This window comes from Mobula hypostoma, chromosome 6 (assembly GCF_963921235.1).
Source record: "Mobula hypostoma chromosome 6, sMobHyp1.1, whole genome shotgun sequence".
Classification (NCBI taxonomy): domain Eukaryota; kingdom Metazoa; phylum Chordata; class Chondrichthyes; order Myliobatiformes; family Myliobatidae; genus Mobula; species Mobula hypostoma.
In genome coordinates, this window is record NC_086102.1 from 95,849,125 (window position 1) to 95,870,517 (window position 21,393).

General features: G+C 48.6%; 1 protein-coding gene across 1 annotated transcript in view; it reads left to right on the top strand.

The window, feature by feature from the left end:
* The window catches only part of ppef1 (protein phosphatase, EF-hand calcium binding domain 1), a 151,671-nt gene that overhangs the window by 60,004 nt on the left and 70,274 nt on the right, over positions 1-21,393 (top strand). The window contains exons 9-11 of the mRNA XM_063052536.1: positions 13,711-13,896; positions 14,287-14,429; positions 16,231-16,337. Coding sequence (XP_062908606.1) covers positions 13,711-13,896; positions 14,287-14,429; positions 16,231-16,337 — 436 coding nt within the window. The remainder of the gene's footprint in view (positions 1-13,710; positions 13,897-14,286; positions 14,430-16,230; positions 16,338-21,393) is intronic.

The following is a 21,393-nucleotide window of genomic DNA, read 5'->3' on the forward strand; positions in this document are numbered from 1 at the left end:
GATGTCAGGATACACTTGTACTGGTGGGCCACGTTGAGTATTATGTACCGTTCTGGCTCCCTGACTACAACAAGGATGTCATTAAGCTGGAAAGGGTGAAGCAAGGGTCATGATGTTACTGGGACTGGAGAGCTTGAGTTACAAGGAAAGACTGGACAGGCTGGGTCTGTTTACCCTGGAGAACAGAAGGCTGAGGGGTGATTTTATAGAGGTATTTATATAGGAGTACTTATATAGGGGCATTTATATAGGGGTACTTATATAGGGATATTTATATAGGGGTATTTATAGGGATTTTATGTTGGTGTCATGGTTCAGTCTGTGAAGTCCGCATTCCGGTTCACAGTCCGGTCCGTGGACTCAGGACTCCGGGTCTTCCAGCTGCCCCTTGTTTGAATTAATCATGGGCACCTGATTGCCATCTTTGGGCTTGCAATATAAGTAGCCTTGGGATTGAGTACAGACTGCTGGTTTGTCTTGTCAGTTCCCCAGAGAGCAACCTGCTGATGGAAGGCCAGTGAAACCATTTGTGATCTCTAGGCCTGGTTGGAGGACCACTGCTTCATGGAGCCTTGTTGCCACTCATTGGAGTGGTCTTTGCGGTATGGATTTGGCTGTTTCCCGGGTCAGCTGAGTGGCTGCCAGCCATTCCGAGCTAGGTAGGGATCTAGTTGTTTCCGTAGCCAGCTGAGGTTGCTGGCTGAACTGAGACTCGGAGCTTCCCTGGAGCAGAGATGGAACTGTCTGTTGTTCTTTGGTGTTTGTCTCTTGTCCTTGCCTCTGTGGGGTAAGCCAGGCTGTTTTGCTGTTGCCCTGTGAGGGGACCTGTCTTGTCTTATCCTTGCCTCTGTTGGGTAAGTCCAGCTGTTCTGCTGTTACCTGATGGAGGGACCTGTCTCACCTTGGTGTGGAGATGAAGTTGAGTCCTGGCTTGTCATAGGATAAGTCCCAACTCTGTATTTATGTTCTGTCCTGTCTAATGTTTGTGTTATGTTAAAGATGAGTCCTGGCTTGTTGAAGGATAAGTCCAGGCTCTATGTTGATGTTCAGTTCCCATTCAATCTCTCTGTTCCAGTCTTTGAGTTATCAGACTCTGCATTTCAAGATGAAGACCCTAAGCCTCGAGGATCCCAAGCCAAGCTCAAGACCCCAGACCCCAAGCCTCGAGGACCCCAAGCCTCGAGGATCCCAAGCCAAGCTCAACACCCCAGACCCCAAGCCTCGAGGATCCCAAGCCAAGCTCAACACCCCAGACCCCAAGCCTCGAGGATCCCAAGCCAAGCTCAAGACCCCAGACCCCAAGCCTCGAGGATCCCAAGCCAAGCTCAAGACCCCAGACCCCAAGCCTCGAGGACCCCAAGCCAAGCTCAAGACCCCAGACCCCAAGCCTCGAGGACCCCAAGCCAAGCTCAAGACCCCAGACCCCAAGCCTCGAGGACCCCAAGCCAAGCTCAAGACCCCAGACCCCAAGCCTCGAGGACCCCAAGGCAAGCTCAAGACCCCAAGCCTCGAGGACCCCAAGCCAAGCTCAAGACCCCAGACCCCAAGCCTCGAGGACCCCAAGCCAAGCTCAAGACCCCAGACCCCAAGCATCGAGGACCCCAAGCCAAGCTCAAGACCCCAGACCCCAAGCCTCGAGGACCCCAAGCCAAGCTCAAGACCCCAGACCCCAAGCCAAGCTCAAGACCCAAGACCCCAAGCCTCGAGGACCCCAAGCTCAAGACCCCAGACCCCAAGCCTCGAGGACCCCAAGCTCAAGACCCCAGACCCCAAGCCTCGAGGACCCCAAGCCAAGCTCAAGACCCCAGACCCCAAGCCTCGAGGACCCCAAGCCAAGCTCAAGACCCCAGACCCCAAGCCTCGAGGACCCCAAGCCAAGCTCAAGACCCCAGACCCCAAGCCTCGAGAACCCCAAGCCAAGACCCCAGACCCCAAGCCAAGCTCAAGACCCCAGACCCCCAGCCTCGAGGACCCCAAGCCAAGCTCAAGACCCCAGACCCCAAGCCTCGAGGACCCCAAGCCAAGCTCAAGACCCCAGACCCCAAACCTCGAGGACCACAGGCCAAGCTCAAGACCCCAGACCCCAAGCCTCGAGGACCCCAGCCGAGCTCAAGACCCCAGACCCCAAGCCTCGAGGACCCCAGGCCAAGCTCAAGACCCCAGACCCCAAGCCCCGAGGATCCCAAGCCAAGCTCAAGACCCCAGACCCCAGACCCCAAGCCTCGAGGACCCCAAGCCTCGAGGACCCCAAGCCAAGCTCAAGACCCCAGACCCCAAGCCCCAAGGACCCCAAGCCAAGCTCAAGAACCCAGACCCCAAGCCCCGAGGACCCCAAGCCAAGCTCAAGACCCCAGACCCCAAGCCCCGAGGACCCCAAGCCAAGCTCAAGACCCCAGACCCCAAGCCCCGAGGACCCCAAGCCAAGCTCAAGACCCCAGACCCCAAGCCCCGAGGACCCCAAGCCAAGCTCAAGACCCCAGACCCCAAACCCCGAGGACCCCAAGCCAAGCTCAAGACCCCAGACCCCAAGCCCCGAGGACCCCAAGCCAAGCTCAAGTCCCCGGACCCCAAGCCAAGCTCAAGACCCCAGACCCCAAGCCTCGAGGACCCCAAGCCAAGCTCAAGACCCCAGACCCCAAGCCTCGAGGACCCTAAGCCAAGCTCAAGACCCCAGACCCCAAGCCTCGAGGACCCCAAGCCAAGCTCAAGACCCCAGACCCCAAGCATCGAGGACCCCAAGCCAAGCTCAAGACCCCAGACCCCAAGCCTCGAGGACCCCAAGCCAAGCTCAAGACCCCAGACCCCAGACCCCAAGCCTCGAGGACCCCAAGCCAAGTTCAAGACCCCAGACCACAAGCCTCGAGGACCCCAAGCCAAGCTCAAGACCCCAGACCCCAAGCCTCGAGGACCCCAAGCCAAGCTCAAGACCCCAGACCCCAAGCCTCGAGGACCCCAAGCCAAGCTCAAGACCCCAGAACCCAAGCCTCGAGGACCAAAAGCCAAGCTCAAGACCCCAGACCCCAAGCCTCGAGGACCCCAAGCCAAGCTCAAGACCCCAGACCCCAAGCCTCGAGGACCCCAAGCCAAGCTCAAGACCCCAGACCCCAAGCCTCGAGGACCCCAAGCCAAGCTCAAGACCCCAGACCCCAAGCCCCGAGGACCCCAAGCCAAGCTCAAGACCCCAGACCCCAAGCCTCGAGGACCCCAAGCCAAGCTCAAGACCCCAGACCCCAAGCCTCGAGGACCCCAAGCCAAGCTCAAGACCCCAGACCCCAAGCCTCGAGGACCCCAAGCCAAGCTCAAGACCCCAGACCCCAAGCCTCGAGGACCCCAAGCCAAGCTCAAGACCCCAGACCCCAGACCCCAAGCCTCGAGGACCCCAAGCCAAGCTCAAGACCCCAGACCCCAAGCCTCGAGGACCCCAAGCCAAGCTCAAGACCCCAGACCCCAAGCCTCGAGGACCCCAAGCCAAGCTCAAGACCCCAGACCCCAAGCCTCGAGGACCCCAAGCCAAGCTCAAGACGCCAGACCCCAAGCCCCGAGGACCCCAAGCCAAGCTCAAGTCCCCAGACCCCAAGCCCCGAGGACCCCAAGCCAAGCTCAAGACCCCAGATCCCAAGCCTCGAGGACCCCAAGCCAAGCTCAAGACCCCAGACCCCAGACCCCAAGCCTCGAGGACCCCAAGCCAAGCTCAAGACCCCAGACCCCAAGCCTCGAGGACCCCAAGCCAAGCTCAAGACCCCAGACCCCAAGCCTCGAGGACCCCAAGCCAAGCTCAAGACCCCAGACCCCAAGCCTCGAGGACCCCAAGCCAAGCTCAAGACCCCAGACCACAAGCCTCGAGGACCCCAAGCCAAGCTCAAGACCCCAGACCCCAAGCCTCGAGGACCCCAAGCCAAGCTCAAGACCCCAGACCCCAAGCCTCGAGGACCCCAAGCCAAGCTCAAGACCCCAGACCCTAAGCCTCGAGGACCCCAAGCCAAGCTCAAGACCCCAGACCCCAAGCCTCGAGGACCCCAAGCCAAGCTCAAGACCCCAGACCCCAAGCCCCGAGGACCCCAAGCCAAGCTCAAGACCCCAGACCCCAAGCCCTGAGGACCCCAAGCCAAGCTCAAGTCCCCAGACCCCAAGCCTCGAGGACCCCAAGCCAAGCTCAAGACCCCAGACCCCAAGCCTCGAGGACCCCAAGCCAAGCTCAAGACCCCAGACCCTAAGCCTCGAGGACCCCAAGCCAAGCTCAAGACCCCAGACCCCAAGCTTCGAGGACCCCAAGCCAAGCTCAAGACCCCAGACCCCAAGCCTCGAGGACCCCAAGCCAAGCTCAAGACCCCAGACCCGAAGCATCGAGGACCCCAAGCCAAGCTCAAGACCCCAGACCCCAAGCCTCGAGGACCCCAAGCCAAGCTCAAGACCCCAGACCCCAAGCCTCGAGGACCCCAAGCCAAGCTCAAGACCCCAGACCCCAAGCCTCGAGGACCCCAAGCCAAGCTCAAGACCCCAGACCCCAAGCCTCGAGGACCCCAAGCCAAGCTCAAGACCCCAGACCCCAAGCCTCGAGGACCCCAAGCCAAGCTCAAGACCCCAGACCCCAAGCCTCGAGGACCCCAAGCCAAGCTCAAGACCCCAGACCCCAAGCCTCGAGGACCCCAAGCCAAGCTCAAGACCCCAGACCCCAAGCCTCGAGGACCCCAAGCCAAGCTCAAGACCCCAGACCCCAAGCATCGAGGACCCCACGCCAAGCTCAAGACCCCAGACCCCAAGCCTCGAGGACCCCAAGCCAAGCTCAAGACCCCAGACCCCAGACCCCAAGCCTCGAGGACCCCGAGCCAAGCTCAAGACCCCAGACCCCAAGCCTCGAGGACCCCGAGCCAAGCTCAAGACCCCAGACCCCAAGCCTCGAGGACCCCAAGCCAAGCTCAAGACCCCAGACCCCAAGCCTCGAGGACCCCAAGCCAAGCTCAGGACCCCAGACCCCAAGCCTCGAGGACCCCAAGCCAAGCTCAGGACCCCAGACCCCAAGCCTCGAGGACCCCAAGCCAAGCTCAGGACCCCAGACCCCAAGCCTCGAGGACCCCAAGCCAAGCTCAAGACCCCAGACCCCAAGCCTCGAGGACCCCAAGCCAAGCTCAAGACCCCAGACCCCAAGCCTCGAGGACCCCAAGCCAAGCTCAAGACCCCAGACCCCAAGCCTCGAGGACCCCAAGCCAAGCTCAAGACCCCAGACCCCAAGCCTCGAGGACCCCAAGCCAAGTTCAAGACCCCAGACCCCAAGCCTCGAGGACCCCAAGCCAAGCTCAAGACCCCAGACCCCAAGCCAAGCTCAAGACCCCAGACCCCAAGCCTCGAGGACCCCAAGCCATGCTCAAGACCCCAGACCCCAAGCCTCGAGGACCCCAAGCCAAGCTCAAGACCCCAGACCCCAAGCCTCGAGGACCCCAAGCCAAGCTCAAGACCCCAGACCCCAAGCCTCTAGGACCCCAAGCCAAGCTCAAGACCCCAGACCCCAAGCCTCGAGGACCCCAAGCCAAGCTCAAGACCCCAGACCCCAAGCTTCGAGGACCCCAAGCCAAGCTCAAGACCCCAGACCCCAAGCCTCAAGCCATGTCATGCCTGGTTCTGGGTTCCGAGCCTGAGGCAAGACCCAGGTTCTGGGTCCTTGTCCAGTCTCGGGCTCGGAGTCCAAGTCTTGTCTCCTTGTCCATGGTTCCTTGTCCTGGTCCCACTTTCCCTACCAACTCTGCATACTTGTCCCTGCTCCTTGCCTGAATCCTGTCACGTCCCTACTCTAGTCAAGTCCTGTTCCTTGTACTTCAGTGTTTGTGTCTTGCATTTGGGTCTGTTTCCAGCACCGCATTGTGACAATAGGGGTATTTGTATAGTGGTATTTATATAGGGATTTTATAGGGGTATTTAACTTCACGAGGGGCATAGATAAGGTGAATGGTCACAGTAGTTTTCTCCACGATTGGAAATAAAAAAACTAGAGGAGTAGAGTTGAATATGAAATGGGAAAATTTAAAAGGAATCAGAGTGGCGGGTTTTTCACACAGAGGGTGGTAAGCAAATGGATTAAGCTGCCAGAGGAAGTGGTGAAGGTGACTGCAATTACAATATTTGAAAGATATTTGGACAGGCATACTGCTATGAGAGGTTTCGAGGAGTACGGCCAACCGCGTGTAAATAAGGCCAGCCTGGATGGTTAGGATGGATGGACAGGAAGCCCTTTTATTATGTATAACTATGACTATAAAATTAGTTCATAAAATTGTTTGGATTTTAGTATCTCAACTCCTGTTCAGAGTAGAAAATAATATTATTCATTCTTATTCTGAATTAAATTTACCAAATAATGATTTTAATAAAACTAATGCATTATTATAGTTTATTGCTGAGTTCACGGTAACTTTCAACATTTAAGTAGTGCAGATTTTGCGGAAGTTGGTTTCAGTGAAATTTGTTCTTTACCGAGCAAGACATGTTAAATTACTGAATGATCAAAGAAGGATATTTGATACTTCATTAACATGGCAAGATGCTTCAAGTTATTGGGAGATCAAGAGAGAGGAGAAGTGGAAGCGCCTAGGTAAGGATGAGAGGGTGGGTGGGAGGGAGGAAGAGGGGAAGAGAGAGGAAGAGATAGAGGGGGAGGGAGCTGGAGAGAGGGGGGTTGGAACCTGGATAGGGATGAGAGGGAGGAAGAAAGAGGGGAAGAAAGAGATAGGGATGAGAGGGAGGAAGAAAGAGGGGAAGAGAGAGGAAGAGATGGGAGGAGGGGGAGAAAGGGAGGGAGAGAGGGGGCTCGGAACCTGGGTAGGGATGAAAGGGAGGAAGAGATGGAGAGGAAGGGGGAGGGAGAGGAAGAGATGGGAGGGGGGGAGTGAGGGACGGAGAGAGAGGGGGTTTGTACCTAGGTAGGGACGAGAGGGATAGAGAGGGAGGAAGAGGGTGAGAGAGCAAGAGATAGAGGGGGGAGTGAGAGGGGGGTTGGAAACTAAGTAGGGATGAGAGGGAGGGAGGGTGAGAGGAAGAGGGAGGGGGGAGTTGGCGAGGGGGAGAGGGGGGGTCAGAAACTGGGTAGGGATGAGAGGGAGGGGGAACTGGAGAGGGGGAAGGGAGAGGAGGGGGGAGAAGGGGGGGTCAGAATCTGGGTAGGGATGAGAGGGAAGGTGAGGGATAGAGGGAGGAAGAGGGCAGAAGAGAGGGGAGGAAGAGGGAGCTGGAGAGGGGGGTCAGAAACTGGGTAGGGATGAGAGGGAGTGTGAGAAGGATAGAGGGAGGGAGGGGAAGTGAGGGAGGGGGAGAGAAGCGAGTCGGAAACTGGGTAGGGATGAGAGGGGAGGGAGAGAGGGAGCTAGAGAGAGAGAGAGAAAGAGGGGTTGGAACCTGGGTAGGGATGAGAGGGAGGGTGAGAGGGATAGAGAGAGGGAGTGAGGCAGAGGGAAAAAGTGAGAGAGGAAGAAGTGGAGGCCCTTGGGTAGGGATGAGAGGGGGGAGTGAGGGAGAAGTGGTGGAACTTGGATGAGGATGAGTGAGATGTTGGGGGAGATTGTGAGAGAGAGAAAGGGGGAGAAGTGGTGGCACCTGGTTATGCACCAAAGAGACAGACAGAGTGAGGGAGAGAGGGGGATAGTGAGAGTGGGAGAGGGAAAGAGGCAGAGTGGGAGAGAGGTGAAGTGGTGGTACGTGGGCAGTGAGGGGAGAGGAGGGGGGGAGTGCGAGAGAGAGAGAGGATGGGGAGAGTGAGAGGGAGGGTGTGAGAGGGAGAAACTGTGGCACCCAGGTAGTGATGAGAGGGAGAGAGAGGGAGAGATGAAAACATAGAAAATAGGTGCAGGAGTAGGCCATTCAGCCCTTTGAGCCTGCACCGCCATTCAGTATGATCATGGCTGATCATCCAACTCAGAACCCTGTACCTGCCTTCCCTCCATACCCCCTGATCCCTTTAGCCACAAGGGCCATATCTAACTCCCTCTTAAGTATAGCCAATGAACTGGCCTCAACTGTTTCCTGTGGCAGAGAATTCCACAGATTCACTACTCTCCGTGTGAAGAAGTTTTTCCTCATCTCGGTCCTAAAAGGCTTCCCCTTTATCCTTAAACTGTGACCCCTCGTTCTGGACTTCCCCAACATCGGGAACAATCTTCCTGCATCTAGCCTTTCCAATCCCTTTAGGATTTTATATGTTTCAATAAGATCCCCCCTCAATCTTCTAAATTCCAATGAGTATAAGCCTAGTTGATTCAGTCTTTCATCATATGAAAGTCCTGACAACCCAGGAATCAATCTGGTGAACCTTCTTTGTATTCCCTCTATGGCAAGAATGTCTTTCCCTCAGATTAGGGGACCAAAACTGCACACAATACTCCAGGTGTGGTCTCACCAAGGCCTTGTACAACTGCAGTAGTACCTCCCTGCTCCTGTACTCGAATCCTCTTGCTATAAATGCCCGCATACCATTCGCCTTTTTCACCACCTGCTGTACCTGCATGCCCACTTTCAATAACTGGTGTATAATGACACCCAAGTCTCGTTGCACTTCCCCTTTTCCGAATCGGCCACCATTCAGATAATAATCTGTTTTCCTGTTTTTGCCACCAAAGTGGATAACCTCACATTTATCCACATTAAATTGCATCTGCCATGAATTTGCCCACTCACCTAACCTATCCAAGTCATCCTGCATACTCTTAGCATCCTCCTCACAGCTACCACTGCCGCCCAGTTTCACGTCATCAGCAAACTTGGAGATGCTGCATTTAATTCCCCCATCTAAGTAATTAATATATATTGTAAACATCTGGGGTCCCAGCACTGAGCCTTGCGGTACCCCACTAGTCACTGCCTGCCATTCTGAAAAGGTCCCGTTTATTCCCACTCTTTGCTTCCTATCTGCCAACCAATTCTCTATCCACATCAATACCTTATCCCCAATACCATGTGCTTTAAGTTTGCACACTAATCTCCTGTGTGGGACCTTGTCAAAAGCCTTTTGAAAATCCAGATATACCACATCCACTGGTTCTCCCCTATCCACTCTACTAGTTACATCCTCAAAAAATTCTGAGATTCGTCAGACATGATTTTCCTTTCACAAATCCATGCTGACTTTATCCGATGATTTCATCACTTTCCAAATGTGCTGTTATCACATCTTTGGTAATTGACTCTAGCATTTTCCCCACCACCGATGTTATGCTACACACATCAAAGTTGCTGGTGAACACAGCAGGCCAAGCAGCATCTATAGGAAGAGGCGCAGTCGACGTTTCAGGCCGAGACCCTTCGTCAGACTAACTGAAGGAAGAGTGAGTAAGGGATTTGAAAGCTGGAGGGGGAGGGGGAGATGCAAAATGATAGGAGAAGACAGGAGGGGGAGGGATAGAGCCGAGTGCTGGACAGGTGATAGGCAAAAGGGGATACGAGAGGATCATGGGACAGGAGGTCCGGGAAGAAAGACGGGGGGGGGGTGACCCAGAGGATGGGCAAGAGGTATATTCAGAGGGACAGAGGGAGAAAAAGGAGAGTGAGAGAAAGAATGTGTGCATAAAAATGAGTAACAGCTGGGGTACGAGGGGGAGGTGGGGCCTAGCAGAAGTTAGATAAGTCAATGTTCATGCCATCAGGTTGGAGGCTACCCAGACGGAATATAAGGTGTTGTTCCTCCAACCTGAGTGTGGCTTCATCTTTACAGTAGAGGAGGCCGTGGATAGACATGTCAGAATGGGATGTGGAATTAAAATGTGTGGCCACTGGGAGATCCTGCTTTCTCTGGGGGACAGAGCGTAGATGTTCAGCAAAGTGGTCTCCCAGTCTGCGTCGGGTCTCACCAATATATAAAAGGCCACATCGGGAGCACCGGATGCAGTGGGGTGATATACTGCGTCCGGTGCTCCCGATGTGGCCTTTTATATATTGGTGAGACCCGACGCAGACTGGGAGACCGCTTTGCTGAACATCTACGCTCTGTCCGCCAGAGAAAGCAGGATCTCCCAGTGGCCACACATTTTAATTCCACATCCCATTCCCATTCTGACATTGACTTCTCTAACTTCCGCTAGGCCCCACCTCCCCCTCGTACCCCAGCTGTTACTCATTTTTATGCACACATTCTTTCTCTCACTCTCCTTTTTCTCCCTCTGTCCCTCTGAATATACCTCTTGCCCATCCTCTGGGTCACCCCCCCCGTCTTTCTTCCCGGACCTCCTGTCCCATGATCCTCTCGTATCCCCTTTTGCCTATCACCTGTCCAGCTCTCGGCTCTATCCCTCCCCTTCCTGTCTTCTCCTATCATTTTGCATCTCCCCCTCCCCCTCCAGCTTTCAAATCCCTTACTCACTCTTCCTTCAGTTAGTCCTGACGAAGGGTCTCGGCCTGAAACATCGACTGCGCCTCTTCCTATAGATGCTGCTTGGCCTGCTGTGTTCACCAGCAACTTTGATGTGTGTTGCTTGAATTTCCAGCATCTGCAGAATTCCTGTTGTTTACCGATGTTATGCTAACCGGTCTATAATTCTCGGTTTCTCTCCTTTTTTAAAAAGTGGGGTTACATTAGCCACCCTCCAATCCTCAGGAACTAGCCCAGAATCTAAAGAGTTTTGAAAAATTATCACTAATACATCCACTATTTCTTGGGCTACTTCCTTAAGCACTCTGGGATGCAGACCATCTGGCCCTGGGGATTTATCTGCCTTTAATCCCTTCAATTTGCCTAACACCACTTCCCTACTAACATTTATTTCCCTCAGTTTCTCCATCTCACTGGACCCTCTGTCCCCTATTTCCGGAAGATTATTTATGTCCTCCTTAGTGAAGACAGAACCAAAGTAATTATTCAATTGGTCTGCCATGTCCTTGCTCCCCATAATCAATTCACCTGTTTCTGTCTGTAGGGGATCTACATTTGTATTAACCAATCTTTTTCTTTTCACATATCTATAAAAGCTTTTACAGTCAGTTTTTATGTTCCCTGCCAGTTTTCTCTCATAATCTTTTTTTCCCCTTCCTAATTAAGCCCTTTGTCCTCCTCTGCTGAACTCTGATTTTCTCCCAGTCCTCACTTTTTCTGGCTACTTTATATGCTGCTTCTTTGGAATTGATACTATCCCTAATTTCCCTTGTCAGCCACAGGTGCACTACCTTCCTTGATTTATTCTTTTGCCAAACTGGGATGAACAATTGTTGTAGTTCATCCATGCGATCTTTAAATGCTTGCCATTGCATATCCACCATCAACCCTTTAAGTATCATCTGCCAATCTATCTTAGCTAATTCATGTCTCATACCTTCAAAGTTACCCTTCTTTAAGTTCAGAACCTTTGTTTCTGAATTAACTATGTCACTCTCCATCTTGATGAAGAATTCCACCATATTATGGTCACTCTTACCCAAGGGGCCTCTCACGACAAGATTGCTAATTAACCCTTCCTCATTGCTCAATACCCAGTCTAGAATAGCCTGTTCTCTAGTTGGTTCCTTGACATGTTGGTTCAAAAAACCATCCCTCATACATTCCAAGAAATCCTCTTCCTCAGCACCTTTACCAATTTGGTTCACCCAATCTACATGTAGATTGAAGTCACCCATTATAACTGCTGTTCTTTTATTGCACACATTTCTAATTTCCTGTTTAATACCATCCCCAACCTCACTACTACTGTTAGGTGGCCTGTACACAACTCCCACCAGTGTTTTCTGCCCCTTAGTGTTACGCAGCTCTACCCATATCGATTCCACATCTTCCCAGCTTATGTCCTTCCTTTCTATTGCGTTAATCTCCTCTCTAACCAGCAACGCCACCCCACCTCCTTTTCATTCATGTCTATCCCTCCTGAATGTTGAATATCCCTGAATGTTGAGCCCCCATCCTTGGTCAACCTGGAGCCATGTCTCTGTGATCCCAACTATATCATATTCATTAATAACAACCTGCACTTTTAATTCATCCACCTTGTTAGGAATGCTCCTTGCATTGACACACAAAACCTTCAGGCTCGCTTTTACAACACTCTTAGCCCTTATACAATTATGTTGAAAAGTGGCCCTTTTTGATTTTTGCCCTGGATTTGCTGGCCTGCCACTTTTACTTTTCACCTTACTACTTTTTGCTTCTACCCTCATTTTACACCTTTCTGTCTCTCTGCACTTGTTCCCATCCCCCTGTTGTGAACTAACCTCTTCTCTCCTCGTCTCTTTAATTTGATTCCCACCCCCCAACTATTCTAGTTTAAAGTCACCTCAGTAGCCCTCGCAAATCTCCCCACCAGGATATTGGTCCCCCTAGGATTCAAGTGTAACCCGTCCTTTTTGTACAGGTCACGCCTGCACCAAAAGAGGTCCCAATGATCCAAAAACTTGAATCCTTGCCCCCTGCTCCAATCCCTCAGCCACGCATTTACCCTCCACCTCATTGCATTCCTACTCTCACTGTCGTGTGGCACAGGCAGTAATCCCGAGATTACTACCTTTGCAGTCCTTTCTCAACTCCCTTCCTTACTCCCTATATTCTCTTTTCAGGACCTCTCCCCTTTTACCTATGTCATTGATACCTATATGTACCACGACCTCTGGCTCTTCACCCTCCCACTTCAGGATATCTTGGACGCGATCAGAAATATTCTGGACCCTGGCACCAGGGAGGCAAAATACCTTTCGGGTCTCCGGACTGCGTCCACAGAATCGCCTATCTGACCCCCTTACTATTGAGTCCCCTATTACAACTGCCCTCCTCTTTCTTTCCCTACCCTTCTGAGCTACAGGGCCGGACTCTGTCGGAGGCACGGCCACTGTTGCTTCCCCCAGGTAAGCTGTCCTCCCCCACCCCCACCCCCCCCCCCAACAGTACTCAAACAGGAGTACCTATTGTCAAGGGGCACAGCCACCGGGGTACTCTCTATTACCTGACTCTTCCCCTTCCCTTTCCTAACCGTGACCCACTTGTCTGCCTCCCGTGGCCCCGATGTGACCACCTGCCTGTAACTCCTCTCTATCAACTCCTCACTCTCCCTGACCAGATGAAGGTCATCGAGCTGTAGCTCCAGTTCCCTAACGCGGTCCCTTAGGAGCTGCATCTCAGTGCAGATGTGGACGTCTGGGAGGCTTGGAGACTCCAGGGCCTCCCACATCCGACACCGAGAACAACAAACTGCCCTCACACTCATACTGCCCCTCTCCTCAAATAACAACAAAAAATGAATACCAAACCTTCCTCGCCTCACCCGTTTCTGCCTAAGCCCATTGAGCCGAAGCCCTTAAGCCTTCACTCTGCTCCCAGCTCACTCTGCCGCCCGCAAACTACGCTGCCCGCTGTATGAGGCTGTCTGTGTTCCTTTTAAATCTTCCACGCTTCATTGCCCGACGTCACACGCCTGCGCAGTCCCGCCTCTCTGAATGCCGATGGGGGGAAAAAAACCCGAAAAAATTCAAAAATGGCTTCCTCCTTACTCCCACTCCGATTCTCAGACTTCCTTCTCCAAAACAGAGAAGGAGGCAGAGTGAGTGAGGGAAGTGGCACCTGGGTAGGGATGTGAGAGAGAGAGAGAGAGAGAGAATGGGAGGGAGAGAGAGCAAAGGAGGGAGAGGTAGAGAGGTGAGAAAGTGGGGAGATAGTGACGGATGGAGATTGGGAGGGAACATTTCTTTCTTTGTATAGAAGGATATTTGCAGCTTTTAGGAATCTGTGATCTTTGAAGGGAATGTTCATTTTGTTCTCAGATTGCAGATGTTCTTTGGAGTGACCCTCGAAACCAAGCTGGCTGTGTGCCCAACACCATCCGAGGAGGAGGCTGTTACTTTGGTGAAGATGTCACAGATAGGGTGCTGAAAAAGTATAACTTGAAACTAATTATAAGATCACATGAATGTAAACAGGACGGCTATGAAGTGTGCCACAATGGAAAGGTGAAGTAGAAATGTTCAAACTCTTCCTGTGGCTTGCAAAGTTATCTTTTTTTTTATCTGAATCACTGGAGGAGTCAATTGGAATTGGTGGAGAGCTTCCACTTATCACCACCCAGCTTCTGCCCATCATCTTCACTCTAGCCCTTCCTTCATTTGCTCATCTGCCTCTCCCCATCACTTACCAGCTCCACTCCACTCCATCCCTGCACCGTTCAGCCTCTGTGAAGGGTCTTGGCTTGAAACATTTCCCTTGCCTGTTCTGCTAAATCCCTTCAGCACCTCACGTGCTCCAGGTTCTAGCACCTGCAGTCTTTTATGTCATCCTTGTAACTACTTTGGTCTTTGTCAAGAACCCAGGTCCTGGGGCTAACTGAAATCTTTTCCGTGTAGGTTATCACTATATTTTCTGCTTCTAATTACTATGAAGAGGGCAGCAATCAAGGAGCTTATATCAAACTTGGTCCTGATTTGATTCCTCACTTTGTCAAATATCGTGTTAGTAAATCAACAAGGAAGCTGACTCTTAAGGAAAGGTGAGTGTGAGACATTCTGCAGTAGTTTGCTCCATCCACAGACTGAGATAGAAAACAACAGGCTGGGAAGTTGAAATAGAAACAGGAAGATTTGGAAACACTTATTGGGTCAGATGGTGTCAGTGAAGAGAGAAACATAGTTATATTTCAGGAATAGATGTAGGTGAAACGTAAGCTTCCTTCCAATGTCAAAGGGTGGCTTTTCAACAAAAGGGGTCTGTGACTATGAGCTTATGATTATGTGCAGTATACAGAACAGGAAGCAGTGTACAACACCCAGGGCACAAAGCTGTCCTTATAATGCCAGCTGTCACACCTCGGCTAGTGAGCACAGTTTTGGTGCTCATACGTAAAGGTAGGTGTTTGTACAGAAGACAGAAACAGCCCATTCATCCCACAATATCTCTGCTGACCACAATGCCAAATACAACAAATCCTTTCTGCCTGCACATAATTGATATCCCTTCATTCCCTGCATACACATGTGCATCTAGAACACCACTATCATATCTGATTCTGCTGTCACCCTCCATTCTCTGTGTAAATAAAATTTCCCCTCAATTGCCCCTTACAGGTTGAGTAGCCCATATCTGTAGAGTTTAGAAAAATCTGAGGTGATCTTACATGAAATGCTGACAGACTGACAGGGTAGATGAGTACCCAATGATGCAGAGAGACAGATTGTTTAAAGTTCCAAGTAAATGCATTATCAAAATGCTTATATGCCATCATATACAATCCTGAGATTCATTTTTGTGTGTAAATACATAATAGAAGAATAACTGTAATAGAATCAATTAAAGACTACACCAACCTAGGTGTTCAACCAGTGTGCAAAAGGCAACAGATAGCGCAAATAGAAAAGGAAAGAAATAATAAAAATAAATAAATAAACAATAGACATTGAGAACATGAGATGAAGATTCATTGAAAGTGAGTCCATCAGTTCTGGGAATCTGGGTTTGCAGGTTCTCCTAGTGACTATTTTGTTTCCTCTACTTCCTCTCACATCCCAAAATGACGCAGAATGCCAGGTTAATGTGTCACTACAAATTCCCCTTAAGCATAGGTGAGCAGTGTAATGGGGGGAGTGTGGATGTGGCGAGAATAACATGGCATTAGGGTGAAAGCTGGTGGCATTTTGGACTCTTGTCTGTCAGGCCAGAGAGGGCAAAATACTATCAGTATGGTGACATCATTTATTATGTGTGGGGGGGGTGGGGTGGTGGTGAAAATCCCAGCAAACAAACAGAGACAAACTTCTTATGGGCATTGAGGCACCCAGGAATGAGTGCTAAAATTGTTCCATTTCAGTTAATCAGGTTCTGGAGCTGAATGTGCTTACTAGTTACAATAAAAGCTCATGGATTAGAGATGTCACCGACGTAGCTCAGAATATGTTTCAGAAGCACGGCCTCGTGCACATCGATTATTACCAGGGAGGAAGGTTGTTGCTGGAAATGGGCCTTTGCATGGCCACTCCCCCATCCAACATTTAATGGCTCTTTTAAGCCATGTAACATTTTCTAGGGCCTGATTTGTGTGTTCCCACTTGTAATACATTCTTAGAAATGATTATTGGGCATACAAAGAGAAGGCAGAAAGACAAACTCTCTACACACTGTTCTTTGACAGCTTTGTTTCATTTAGAGTATTGTCCATCAATTGATGTTGGTTATTGTGAACAACTGCTCGGGTTAAATTTACATTAAATGTCCAGTCACACAGACAATTTAAGTTTGATAGATGTCTTTAACACACTTTCTAAGCAATTGAATCGCTTATTCTGTTCCTTTCCAAGAGTGAGTGTGATTGAAGAATCTGCCCTGAAAGCTCTGCGTGAAAAGCTGTTTGCCCACAAATCTGGAGTTATTGCCGCCTTCAGAAAGTATGACCCGGACTATACAGGTAGAAACAGCTAGTCCCTCCAACTTGCTGACCTTTTCCTGCCAGAGTTTCTGCTATACTGTGTTTTGTTTTACTGATTCTAGAAAATACATCAATAATGGAATCATTATAGACATGGCCCAATCATATTAAAGTGCCATGGAATAATTTAGATGGCTGACACTTGTGGAATCCATGGCTTTGCTAGATGTCAGTTTACCCAGTCAGGCACCTTGATACACTTCAGACTCCATAAGAATCATACAAGATAGAAACAGGACCATCGTACCACTTCATTAATACTGACTGTGACACCCATCTACACAATCCTATTTGCCATGTTAAACCTTTCTCTCTCTCTCTGCCTTTTCTATCCATAAGTGTTTAAACACCTTTTAAACTTCACAACAGTATCTGCCTCCAGCACTTGCTTAAGTAACTTGCTTCAGATATTCAACACCTTCTGATAAAACTTATTTCTTAGATCCCTGTGAAATTACTTCCCCTCACTTGTAACCAATGCAGTCTAGTTAAACACACCCCTGTCCTGGGGTGAAGATTTTGACAATCTATTCTATAATTTTATAACATTTATAAGAACTTTGAATTGAGCAATATTTTTCCTTATTGATTAGTTCAGCATTTATCAACCTGTGATCAGGTTTAAAGTGTATTTTCCACTAATTTAAGTACATCTTTTACTGATGTTAAATTAATATTAAGCTTTACCTTATGATGGTACTATAATTCAATATACTATAATTTGACGTTTAGATAGAAAATAACCTCCCCATTTTAATGCTACTGCAACAGGAAGTTTTAAGTAGTCGCAGTAGAAATGTAACTACTTTGGTTTCATGAGGAAATCGGGATTGAGGGGAATCTCATTAAAATTTACCAAATATTTAAAGGCCTGGATAGAGTGGATGTGGAGAGGATCTTTCCAATAGTTGATAGGGCAAAATTGCAGTCAGTGGGATGAGATGAAGTGTAACATGGGGGCAAAATCTAAGAGTGATGAATACAGGGCTGAAAGTATTACAGTATATTTGAATGAACGCGGTAGGCAGAATAAGGTTGATGATCCTGTAGTGCAGTTAGAGATTGGCAGATACGACATTGTGGGCATCACTGAGTCATGGCTGAAAGAAGATCATAGTTTGGAGTTTAATGTCCAAGTTACACCTTGTATCAAAAGGACAGTCAGGTAGGCAGAGGTCTGGGGTAACTCTGTTGATAAAAATGAAATAAAATCCTTAGAAAGAGGTGAAATAGGATCAAAAGATGTAGAATCCTTGTAAATAAAGAAACTGCGAGGGGGAAAAGACCCTGATGGGAATTATATACAGGCTCCTGAACAGTGGCCGGGAGGCGGGATATAAATTTCAATGGGAAATTCTAAAGCATGTAATAGGGGCAATGTATGATAATCATGGGGGATTTTAATCTGCAAGTAAATTAGGAAAATCAGGTTGGTGACTAATCCCAAAAGAGGAAATTTGTACAATGCCTATGAAATGACTTTGGAGCAGCTTGTGGTTAAGCTCATGAGGAGAAAGATGATTCTGGACTGGATGTTGTGTAATGAACCAGATTCAATTAGGGAGCTTAAGGTAAAGGAACCCTTAGGAGTTTGTGATGATAATATGATAAAATTCACCCTGCAGTTTGAGAAGGACAAGAGAAAGCAAGAAGTATCAGTATTACAGTAAGGAAAATTACAGAAGCATGAAAGAGGAGCTGGCTGAAGTTTATTGAAAGGGTATATTTAGCAGGGATGATGGCAACAGCAATGGCTAGAGTTTCTGGGGGCAATTTGGAAGGCACAGGATAGATGCATCCCAAAGATTAGGTATTCTAAAGGTTGAATGAGACAACCATGGCTGGCAAGGTAAGTCAAAACTAGCATAAAACCAAAAGAGGGCATATACAGTACCTATAGAAAGTATCCGGGCCATGCCCTCCAAATATCCGGACCCGCCTCTCGGTTTTTTTGCACTACCTTACTTTCCATTTTTCTATTTTCTATTTATGATTTATAATTTAAATTTTTAATATTTACTATTTTTTACTATTTTTAATATCTTTAATATTTAATATTTGTAATCCAGGGAGTGGGAAGCACAGAATCAAATATCGCTGTGATGATTGTACATTCTAGTATCAATTGTTTGGCGACAATAAAGTATAAAGTATTCAGCTCCCCCACCCCACAGAAGTGTCCATATTTTGTTTTACAACATTGAATCATAATAGATTTAACTTGGCTTTTTTGACACTGAACAATAGAAAAAGACTATTTTGTGTCAAAGTTAAAACAGATCTCTATGAAGTGATCTAAATTAAGGAGGGGAACGTTGACTCAGACCATGAGAGGCCTGCGCCGGGCATTTTCATTCCTTACAAGACGCAGATTGGAAGTCTGTGTGGGGCACCACTCCTCGCACAGACACTAGAGGAATGTGTGGTTTAGTGCCTTGCTCAAGGGTACAAACACGCTGCCACAGCTGAGGCTCGAACTAGCGACCTTCAGATCACTAGATGAACGCCTTAACCACTTGACCACGTGCCCAACACATTAAACTAATTACAAATATAAAACACAAAATAATTGATTGCATCTTTGGTAGCAATTAATGCCTGAGTCTGTGTAGATAGGTCTCTACCAGCTTTACACATCTGGATACTGCAGTTTTTCCCCCATTCTTCTTTACAGAACTACTCAGGCTCTGTCAGATTGCATGGGGATCTTTCACATCCAGCCACAAATCCTCAGTTGGATTGAGGTCTGGACTCTGACTTGGCCACTCCAGGACATTCACTTTGTTGGTTTTAAGCCATTCCTGTGTAGCTTTGGCTTTATGCTTGGGGTCATTGTCTTGCTGGAAAACAAATCTTCTCCCAAGTTGCAGTTCTCTTGCAGACTGCATCAGGTTTTCCTCCAGGATTTCCCTGTATTTTGCTGTATTCATTTCACCCTCTACCTTCACAAGCCTTCCAAGGCCTGCTGCAGTGAAGTATCCCCACAGCATAATGCAGCCACCACCATGCTTCAGAGTAGGGATGGTGTGTTTTTGGTGACATCCAGTGTTTGCCTTATGCCAAACATAGCGTCTAGTCTGATGATCAAAAAGCTTAATTTTTGTTTTGTCAGACCATAGAACCTTCCAGTTGACTTCAGAGCCTCCCACGTGCCTTCTGGCAAACTCTAGATGAGATCTCAGTGAGTCTGTTTCTCAACAGTGGCTTCCTCTTTGCCACTCTCCCATAAAGCTACAACCAGTGAAGTACCTGGGTAACAGTTGTTGTATGTGCAGTCTGTCCCATCTCTGCCTCTGAAGCTTGTAACTCCTCCAGAGTTGAGGTAGGTCTCTTGGTGGCCTCCCTCACTAGTACCCTTCTTGCACAGTCACTCAGTTTTTGAGGACAGCCTGCTCTAGGCAGATTTAAAACTGTGCCATATTCTTTACATTTCTTGATGATTGACTAAACTGTACTCCAAGGGATATTCAGTGACTTGCAAATTTTCTTGCATTTATCTCCTGACTTGTGCTTTTCAATAACCTTTTGAGAGTTGCTTTGGTCTTCATGGTGTAGTTTTTGCCAGGACACTGACTCTCCAGCAGTTGGACCTTCCAGATCCAGGTGTAGTTTTACTACAATCAATTGAAACACCTTGACTGTACCCAGGCGATCTCCATTTAACTAATCATGTGACTTCTAAAACCAATTGGCTGCACCAGTGATGATTTGCTGTGTCATATTTAAAGGGGGTGAATACTTAGGCAATCAATTATTCTGTTTTATATTTATAATTACTTTAGATCACTTTGTAGAAATCTGTTTTCACTTTGACATGAGAGAGTTTTTTTGTTAATCAGTTTCAGAAAAGCTAAAATTAAATCCACTGTAATTCAATGTTGAAAGATAATAAAACATGAAAATTTCAAAGGTGGTGAATACTTTTTTAAAGGCACTGCAGGAAAAATTAGTGCAAAGCTTTTAAAAACAAATAGAAGGCAACTAAAAACCATAAGGAGAGAAATGTCTCCCATCCACTACATAATGTACTGGTTGGGCACTGGAGTACATTCAGCCAGAGACTCATTCCACTGAGATGCAACACTGAGCGTCATAGGAAGTCATTCCTGCCTGTGGCTATCAAACTTTACAACTCCTCCCTTGGAGGGTCAGACACCCTGTGCCAGTAGGCTGGTCCTGGACCTATTTCCATCTGGCATAATTTACATATTAAATTATTTATGGTTTTATATTGCTATATTTATACTCTATTCTTGGTTGGTGCAACTGTAACAAAACCCAATTTCCCTCGGGATCAATAAAGTACGTCTGTCTATCTATCTATCTATCTAAAGATGGAATGTGAAGGTAAGCTAGCCAAAGGATGGTAGGGTACAGGAACCATGGTGTACAAAGGCGGTTGTAAATCTAGTCAAGAAGAAAAGCTTACAAAAGGTTCAAAAAACTATGTAATGATAGGGATCTAGAAAATTATAAGGCTAGCAGGAAGGAGCTTAAGAATGAAATTAGGAGAGCCAGAAGGGACCATAAGAAAGTGTTGGTGGACAAGATTAAGGAAAACTCCAAGGCATTCTACAAGTATGTGAAGAGCAATAGGATAAGATGTGAGAGAATAGGACCAATCAAGTGTGACAGTGGAAAAGTGTGTATGGAACCAGAGGAAATGGCAGAGGTACTTAATGAATACTTTGCTTCAGTATTCACTCTGGAAAAGGATCTTGGTGATTGTAGTGATGACTTGCAGCAGACTGAAAAGCTTGAGCATGTAGGAAAAAAAAAGCTTGTAGCATTAAGGAAGAGGATGTGCTGGAGCTTTTGGAAGGCATCGTTGGATAAGTCACCATGACCGGACAGGATGTACCCCAGGCTACTGTGGGAAGCGAGGGAGGAGATTGCTGAGCCTCTGGCGATGATCTTTGCATCATTAATGAGGATGGGAGAGATTCCGGAGGATTGGAGGGTTGTGGATGTTGTTCTCTTATTCAGGAAAGGGAGTAGGGATAGCCCAGGAAATTATAGACCAATGAGTCTTACT